At 47.2% G+C, this 9,340-nt stretch overlaps 2 protein-coding genes across 2 annotated transcripts; both read left to right on the top strand.

Annotated features, from left to right (window-relative positions):
* The first annotated feature begins 1,649 nt into the window (after positions 1–1,649).
* On the top strand, positions 1,650–2,301 carry LOC123129807 (histone H2B.1-like). The gene has a single exon (XM_044549824.1). It carries the CDS (start codon positions 1,740–1,742, stop codon positions 2,196–2,198), a length of 459 nt encoding a protein of 152 aa, XP_044405759.1. The 5' UTR covers positions 1,650–1,739; the 3' UTR covers positions 2,199–2,301.
* A 5,553-nt stretch (positions 2,302–7,854) lies between these two features.
* Positions 7,855–8,523, top strand: LOC123129797 (histone H3.2). The gene has a single exon (XM_044549821.1). The coding sequence runs from the start codon at positions 7,928–7,930 to the stop codon at positions 8,336–8,338; it is 411 nt and encodes a 136-aa protein (XP_044405756.1). The 5' UTR covers positions 7,855–7,927; the 3' UTR covers positions 8,339–8,523.
* The last annotated feature ends 817 nt before the right edge of the window (positions 8,524–9,340 follow it).

The raw sequence follows: 9,340 nt of genomic DNA, 5'->3' as shown, positions 1-9,340 counted from the left end.
TTATAGGATTTTTTGGCGTCGGTCTCACGCTAAGATGGGCCTCGAGGTGACCACAACCCACCAACACAAGGGTAAGGCCCCTGACGCGCCCTGGTGGGTTGTGCTCACCTCCTTCACCTTTTGGTCCTCCCACAAAGCTTCTAGTGCCTCTTTTGTTCCAAAAAATCGTCAAAAAGTTTCGTTGCCTTTTGAGAACTTTTATTTCTGCACAAAAAACAACACCACGGTAGTTTTGCTGAAACCATCACCAGTCCGGGTTAGTTCCATTCAAATCATACAAAAACCATATAAAATTATTGTAAACATGACATGAATGCTTCATAAATTATAGATACGTTGGAGACGTATCAGGGATTTTATAGGAATTTATACCTTGCAGGACAAGCACATGGGAAGAAAATGGAGTTGTGTGTGTGGGGGGGGCACGAGGCCCCCACACGGACAGGTGGCGTGGCCTGGGGGGGGGTGCCTGGGCCCATTGTCCATTACTCGAATAACGTCGAAATCAATGTTAATAGGATTGCCTGCAATATAATGCTTAAGTCTTTGCTCATTAAATACTCTCGGTTTATTTCCTTCAATGTTATTTATCTTGATAGCTCCCAAACAGAAAACTTCTTCAATGACATATGAGCCTTCCCATTTGGAAATTACGAGCAATTTGAAAAACAATGAACCATTTCAATTTTATAACATTATTCAAATCGATGAACTTGTTTTCAAATCTATGTTTTTTTGAATTAGTGAACATTTCTCATTTTTTTGCTTCTTTTTTTTCCAAATCCGTGAACATTTTTTCTATATGCGAATTATTTTTGAATTAATGAACTGTTTTAAAATACACGAACATTTTCAAATTCACAACAGTATTTGAATTGGCGAACATCAGATTCGTGAACATTTTTTGAATTCACAAATATTTTTTAATACATGATTTTTTTGAATCCACGGACATTTTTTCTACTTTGCGCGAACTTTTGTTCAAATTTGTCAACAATTTTTCAAATATACAGACATTTAGAATTTGTGAACATTTTTCAATCCTCGAACATCTATTCTATTTTGCGTGAACATTTTCAATTCATTAATATTTTTAAGTTCACATACATTTTTTTTAGTTTGCCTTTTTCTCGAATCCACGAATATCTTTGAATTCGCGAACCGTTTTATGATATTCAATAAAACCGGCAAAACCATGATAGAAAACCAGGAAAAAGAAAAGATAGACCGGTGAAAGAAGGTTAAAAAACAAGAATGTTCCAAAAATTGGAAAGGACGAAAAGAGTAAAAACCGAAGTGGAAAAACCAGAGAATTTTGTTTTAGCGAGCGGTGCGAGGCTTGTGTGCGAGCCGTGGCTTCAGCGTGAGTAACTCGCGATACGTAGCGCTGCCCGTCAGAAATCCAAAACATTCTCGCGGTCGCGCGCTCCGTAATCAGCGCGCGGTTCCGGCCTTTCCGTTCCCGCCCGTATCTTTTCGCCAGGAACAGCGATCCGCGCCGAAGCGCATCCCGCCCGTCCACAGAAAACAGCGACGAACGCATCGCACGGTCCCACGTCACCGATCCGGGGCACCCACCCTGCCACCAATCAGCGCGCACCTCCCCCTCTGTATAAACCCAGCAGCACCGCTCCTCGTCTCCCCAACATCTCCTTCCAAACAAATTCCCCACCTTCTTCCAGTTCCAGCGCTCACCACCCACCAGCGAATCCCCCCAACCCCGATCAGCCGAAGCATCGATGGCCCCCAAGGCGGAGAAGAAGCCGGCGGCGAAGAAGCCCGCGGAGGAGGAGCCGACGACGGAGAAGGCCGAGAAGGCCCCGGCGGCGAAGAAGCCCAAGGCCGAGAAGCGGCTGCCGGCGGGCAAGACCGCCTCCAAGGAGGGCGGCGAGAAGAGGGGCCGCAAGAAGGGCAAGAAGAGCGTGGAGACGTACAAGATCTACATCTTCAAGGTGCTCAAGCAGGTCCACCCCGACATCGGCATCTCCTCCAAGGCCATGTCCATCATGAACTCCTTCATCAACGACATCTTCGAGAAGCTCGCCGGCGAGGCCGCCAAGCTCGCCCGCTACAACAAGAAGCCCACCATCACCTCCCGGGAGATCCAGACCTCCGTCCGCCTCGTCCTCCCCGGCGAGCTCGCCAAGCACGCCGTCTCCGAGGGCACCAAGGCCGTCACCAAGTTCACCTCCTCGTAGATTGCCATGTTCGCATCTCAGAAACTGTAGTTTGCTGCCGTGTATCTAAAACTAGTGTTTATTGCTGAATGGAAATTCGTGGAATGCTGTTAGTTTTTGGTTCGATTGCTGGTGTTGCCGTGTCATGTACTGATCTGAAATGGTAAACGATGTGGTGCGCATCTCTTGGGAACCTTCGGTTCTGATTTCTTAACCAGTTACAGTACTCGTTTGATGCATGGCTTAGCTTTCTGACCGAGTTGTGTTATACGACGGAAGTGATGTATGTTTTCTTTTGGAGACTTGGAGAAATGTCATGTGGCAATTTGGCTGAAGAAACCAGATCGGCTGTCCCAGTTGTTCGACTTTTCTTCTTAAACTGGCTCAATTGGGACAGCCGATTGTTTCCAATTGAGGTTCTGCACACTGAAACCACACGCTTCTTTTGCAGGTTGTTCCAAAGACAAGTACCTGATGAATTTGTACCACGATCTTTGGAGATAAACCAGCGACCAGATGTTGGTAATCTTTATGACACCAGGATGTCAAATCTCTTGAGAAAATACTGTCATTGCAAGCTACATACAAGGGCAACAACTGCATGAACATCTACAACTTCTTGAACCATCTTTTATCATCCTGCTCTGCAAATAGTGCAGCAATTCAGAGATCGTTTGACTTCACGACTGGCTGGTGAGTTCTTTGTTTTTCCCTTTCAGGTTACTTTCTTGATTTTGGTGGTCTGATATTTTTTCCGCAGGGGTATGGAGGCTATCCTGAAACCACCAAGAAGAAAGCCCGGCTCCTGTTTCCAATCGTATACCGAAGAGCAGTTTAAGTTCATCTGTGGGAGCACTGGTTTCATTCTTAGAAACTGCTACATATTTCTGTGCATCAAAGATATATGGAGGCTGAACAAGCATGGTTTTCAAGATACAATGCCGATCTTTTATCATACTGTACCTGCCATGTAATAGGATGCTAATACCCTGTATTGACATTCAGGACAAGATAACCCATCAAAGGTTGTGTTCCATTTTCATAGTTGAGATAGGCGATGTTTTTTTCTTCTTAAACTAAGAGGTAAGTTTATGGCACAAGAGACAATTCAACTATACAATTCATTGTTTTAAGCAGGCCGGCAGTGAATAGCTAATCAACATGAATAACCTACTACATTGCAAATTATTTCAGCTACTCTGTTGGAGAATCCAGAAATTGATATGGGTGTATTGTAGAAACTAAAGATTCAGCCAAAATGCTATACTAATTTGTCAACATTCTAGGTAAGCAAATCTGCAGGAAGCCACGGCATGCTAATAGTTTGGAGCAGAGCGCTCCATCCTTGTCCTCCTGAACATGCCTTTTTTCGTCACCACAGGTATATCTTTCCTGAAATGTGAAACCCTTACAGAATTAAATATCACTGATGTAAGTTGTATTGTAAGCCACTGCCTTAAAGATTTAACAGGCTAAGTACACACATGCTGATCAACTATAGTAGTCTACTAGGGAAAGTACATATATCAAGTGCCTCTGCTACTGCACACATACTTACCAAGAACAAGGACTGTCCCTACAAGTCAAAAGCTTCAGTTACTAAAATAAAATAAAATATATGTTTCTTTTCTACAGATTCCAGGTATCAGATAACTTAGGTAGCAATTTACACTAGTTTAATCATCCAAACAACAACTCTTCTCCTGTGGCCTTTACGTTCCCTAGCAATATCTCAATGCTAGCCAACTTAGCTTGACAATGCATAACTAATTAACATCACCATGAATAATCCAGTTATTTTTCTAGAGAACCCAAAATTGAGATCGGTGCAGCATACAGACTATGATGCCTACTCGTCCACAAGGAACAAAATAAAAATCCAGCACCTGTTACACCAAGTATTACCAACATTCTAACTAACATCAGAAGATGCCACTTACCAGATTGAGCTATAAGTTATGACGGTTAATGGGAGGGAAGAATCTTTACAATCATGTTCTTGGGCAGTCATTGATCACAAAATCATATGATTGAAAATAAATTCTGGTGATAGGTTGCACCCTGAAGGCAGCAATTCATTTGAAAATAACTTGGACGTGTGTTCGTTATCTGTCCCTCTGTCGTATTTATCCTTCTCTGAGATGTGCTATCAGGAACACCAGTTTGTTAACATCTTGGCATCATTGTCCAATAGCATTTTTTAATGTCATTAGTTAACAGTCTATTGAGTCTCTAAATCATCATTAGTTAACAGAAGTATTCTGGTAGCTAGTTTTATGATAATATATTTATGCAAACTCAACAAAAAAGTAAAAAAAAATTAAAGGTTATTTGTCAGCATCCCAGAGAGGCTGTGGCATTGTTCAATAGAGGTAATCATTTGCAAAAAACTGTGTAGTTTAACATCAGGTTTATTAGCACTGCTATCAATTACTGATGATAAGGAGCTGACCTAGTACATTTAGAAGAAAAAATCGCATCACATACTAGGATGCTAATACCCTGAATTCCATTCAGATACTGAATGTTTGACCATTCCTCGACCAACTGGCACCTTAGCCTGTGGAGCAGCAAAAGTATCACAGGTAGAACGATTACCACATGCCAGTATTTCTTCTTAAGAGTAATTTTATGGCACACCAGACAAGTCAACTTGTTATGGTGCTGCTAGAAGGAGGGCGCGAGAGGGCCGGCCGGGGGCCTTTTTGCCCACGGCCGCGCAAGAGGGAAGGGATTTCCTTCTTAATTCTTGCTTGATTAGAATGATACATCTCCTCTCTTTATATAGAGAGGTTTACTTGACTCCCAAGCAAGGCTTATTTGACCCCTAAGCAAGCGACCCTTATCTCTAATTAACCCTAAGACTAATGGGACCATTAGGCCCATTGCGTACTCTAACACTACACCCCACCTGGACATGCAGCTTGTCCTCGAGGTGCAGCCTAACCAACTTATAACCATGACTCGACGCAACACAAACCTAGCACCTAAAAATAAGCCTTTTACATCTCGGCTTGTTTTATTATTCTCAACCTAAAATGGACTGAGACGCTTTATTTTGGACCCTTTAACAAAAAGTAGACATCATCCGCACGTCGGACGTGCACGTGTACAGCCACCTGGATCCCATGGACACCACCTAGACCAAAGGAGTGCATGTGTATGGCCACCTGGAAGTGGTCGCAAGAGCGACCAGCAGAGGCGCCCTCGCGGCGGTCGACGGCGGAAAGCAGTGGTGCTACGCGGTGCGCTCCTGTCGGTGACACCCTGCCTTCTCCCCGCCGGACGGCTGTTGGTCTACACCGCACATGGAAGAGTGAAGGGCTTGCGATTGAGAATGACGAGGAGGGGTGCGCCCCCCCAACCGCCGATGTCGCAGACTTTGAGGTCGCTGCCCGTGGGGAAAACAACATGCCAGCCGCCCGTGGGGGAAACTGCATGCCCAAGATCCCCGACGCAGCGGACGAGATCGAGGTCCTTTGCACAGCGAAGGGCAACTTGGAGGAGTGGCAGCTGCAGACCACGCATCTCCCGCACACGCCGACGCGCTAGGAGGCCGCGTGCAGCAGCCTGCAGCCTCACCGCCGCCGACACGTGGCGGGTAGCGATCCAAGACGGAAGCGGTGACGGCGACGGCAGTGACTTGATCTGCTGGATGTGGACACCTTGGGATGGCGGCGGCGCTGATGGGAACGAAGTCGTCGCACTCCCGTCATAGGGCATCCCATACTGGACGGTGGAGCTGACCGGCGGTGGCTGCTGCAGCTGCAGCGGCTGCTGTGCTGTCGCGCCGGGTAGCGGCAGCGGCTGTTGCGGCGGAGCGCCGGGCGCGGCGGCTGCCACTGCAGCCAGGGCTGGGCGGTGGTGGCGATGGATGGCGACTGTAGCGGCTGCTGTAGCGGCCCGGCGAGCGCGGCGAAGGCCGCCTGGTACGGCGGCTGCCACGGCAGCCACGGCGGCGCGGGGGCGACGATGGGCGGCGCAACCGGGTGCGGCCCGTAGGACCCGACCAAGAACAGGTGGATCTCTTGGACCGCCTGGGTTAGGTCCCGCAGCACTCCGGACACCTCCTCCCAGGTGAGGACGGTGGGGGCGGGCGCGACAGAGGATCCCGGCGCGAGGAGGAGCGGGGTGACGGTCGTGGTGGTCGCCGGAGGCGATAAGGTGACTAGCAGCAGAAGAGACGGGCTTGGCGGCGGTGAAGACATGATCGAACCGAAGCTAGATGATAGCAAATTGTTATGGCGCTGCTAGAAGGAGGGCGCGAGAGGGCCGGCCCGGGGCCTTTTTGCCCACGGCCGGGCAAGAGGGAAGGGATTTCCTTCTTAATTCTTGCTTGATTAGAATGATACATCTCCCCTCTTTATATAGAGAGGTTTACTTGACTCCCAAGCAAGGCTTACTTGACCCCTAAGCAAGCGACCCTTATCTCTAATTAACCCTAAGACTAATGGACCCATTAGGCCCATTACGTACTCTAACACAACTATATAAATCATCGTCTCCACCTGCCGCGACAGAGGATGCCAAAGGATCTTAGCCTTGCAGCGAATATCAACATCAACATGAATAATCTACTACCTTACAAATTATTTCAGTTACTTTGTTGGAGAATTCAAAAATAGATATTGGTTTGGTTCATTGTAGAGACTAAAGATTCAGCTAAAGCTAAATCAAATTGTCAACATTCCAGAGATGCCCAATTGTCAACATTCCAGAGAGGCTGTGGCGTTGCTCAGTAGAGGTAATCATTAGCGAGTTTGGTGTGCCAGTATCATGGACCAGAATATTTGACTCTTGTTTGTAGAGTTTGGATTTCAAATGGAATATGAAATGTCTGTACTTAGATGAAGGAACCGAAACTTTTGGGACTTGCCACTGCAGTACTCCCTCCGTTCCTAAATGTAAGTCTTTTTAGATATTTTAAATGGACTACAACATACGGATGTATGTAGACATATTTTAGAGTGTAGATTCACTTATTTTGCTCCGTATATAGTCACTTGTTGAAATATCTAAAAAGACTTATATTTGGGAACGGAGGGAGTACTATGTATAGTTTTAGATTTGAGATAGCAGCAGCGGACTGAATCTGTGCACCTAGCCATCATCACTTCAGTACTACCAAACTACTATCACAGGGCAAAAGAAACCGAGCGTGTTTTCTTTATGATAATCGTGCTAAAATCTCATATCCATGATCTCGATTTAGCATTGGAGCCATAGGAACAGTGAAACGTGGGGATCCCAGGCAGGCACGATGGCTGGTCCGGTCCTGGCACAATAACAATTGAAACGTGGGGAAGTGTTAAAAAAAATAAAAATTGAAACGTGGGAAGGAAATTTCGGCCCATCCTCGATCATGCCATTCGTCTGAACTAAAGAGAGGCCAACGCAGCCCAAGCCCACAGTAGCGGCCGCCCGGGCAGGCAACCCAAAAAATAAAAGGCAACGCAGCTGCAATCAACCAATCAGAGCCGAGGAACACCCGTGCCACGGATCGCTCCGCACGATCCGCGTGCCTCACCCGAAACCAAATCCAGACCATCCACGCCTCACAGATCCAACGCTCGAAACTCCCCTCCCCTCCCCTCCCGAAACACAAGAGCGCGGAAAGTTCCCCGGACTCGCGCCCACCCGCCGTCTCCCTCCTTAAAACGGCCCCCTAATCCCTCCTTGTTCCTCATTCCACTCCCAAATCTCCCCAGCAATCCTCTCTCCGCGCCCACGAAGCAAGCTCTCCACTCCCGATGGCCCGCACGAAGCAGACGGCGAGGAAGTCCACCGGCGGCAAGGCGCCGCGCAAGCAGCTGGCCACCAAGGCGGCGCGCAAGTCCGCCCCGGCCACCGGCGGCGTGAAGAAGCCCCACCGCTTCCGCCCCGGCACCGTCGCGCTCCGGGAGATCCGCAAGTACCAGAAGAGCACCGAGCTGCTCATCCGCAAGCTCCCCTTCCAGCGCCTGGTGCGGGAGATCGCGCAGGACTTCAAGACCGACCTCCGCTTCCAGAGCTCCGCCGTCTCCGCGCTGCAGGAGGCCGCCGAGGCCTACCTCGTCGGGCTCTTCGAGGACACCAACCTCTGCGCCATCCACGCCAAGCGCGTCACCATCATGCCCAAGGACATCCAGCTCGCCCGCCGCATCCGTGGCGAGAGGGCCTAGGCTGCTTCCTAGAATCCTAGTGTCTGATCTGGCCTCGAGGTGTAGAGATGCGTTAGTTTCTTATTAGCCCGTGTCTGTGGTAGTAAGGCTCGTTGACGGTTGTGTTATGGTGTGTGTGTGATGTATGTGATGGTACCATCTTGTTATCATCATTAGTGGGAAGTTAGCAAATCTGATTTTAAACATGCCTGCTTGTTTGTCTGATCTCAGTAAACGTTTTGGTTTGTCTATATATTATCCCTCAATGTTTTGGCAGCATTTGCTGGTAAAGGTGCCACTGGATCTGATGAACATGAGGTTCATATGCCAGCAAATGCACAACAAGGTGAGCAGCAGCAGGTGTCATTCAGTTCGACCTGCCCCTGCTCACCTTGTACTATAATGCCCTTGCTCTCTCAATTTCTTTTCCCCCCTTTTGATGGATACTCTCAAATTTTGTGTGGAAAGGAACATAGTGCATTGGATAACTGTCTCTTCTTTGACTACAATGTTGTGCTTTTGAGTGCCAATCTATTTGAATGTTAAGTTTCAAATGTTCTGTCCATTTATTGCTGGAGGTTGTCCCATAAACAAGTGTATCGATCTGTACCTTTTTTTGGGTGTGTATCCGTGGAAGATCTGAAATTCTGGCTGTTCTAAGTGTAACTGGTTTTACAGTATGTGATGTTTTCTTTACTGACTCCTGTGTTTGTGGGTTTTGGACTCCAAATGGAATAGGAAATATCTGCACTCTGTTGAAGGATTAATAAACTTTGTGAGTCGCCATTGCCGTTTAAATATAATTTTGAATCTGAGATAGCTGCAATCAGTGTAGTTGTGTCTTGTAATAGGCATTTGTTATTAAGTAGCACATAAAAAAATTAATCAACTGTAGCATCATATATAGACTGAATTATTGCAAGTAATTGTTACTCTTCTGCACCAAATTTTGTCCAGCCTTCAGTTGGGTTGTTTGTTGTCTCTAGTTAGCTGCATCACTTTCTCAGCGATGTTCAGCTTCCT

This window comes from Triticum aestivum, chromosome 1B, assembly GCF_018294505.1.
Source record: "Triticum aestivum cultivar Chinese Spring chromosome 1B, IWGSC CS RefSeq v2.1, whole genome shotgun sequence".
In the NCBI taxonomy this organism is placed as follows: domain Eukaryota; kingdom Viridiplantae; phylum Streptophyta; class Magnoliopsida; order Poales; family Poaceae; genus Triticum; species Triticum aestivum.
Note: the sequence above shows the minus strand (reverse complement) of the source record. Positions and strands in the feature narration are given on the sequence as shown.

Coding starts and splice junctions, on each gene's coding strand:
- LOC123129807 (XM_044549824.1), top strand. CDS start 1,740: ATGGCCCCCAAGGCGGAGAAGAAGCCGGCGGCGAAGAAGCCCGCGGAG.
- LOC123129797 (XM_044549821.1), top strand. CDS start 7,928: ATGGCCCGCACGAAGCAGACGGCGAGGAAGTCCACCGGCGGCAAGGCG.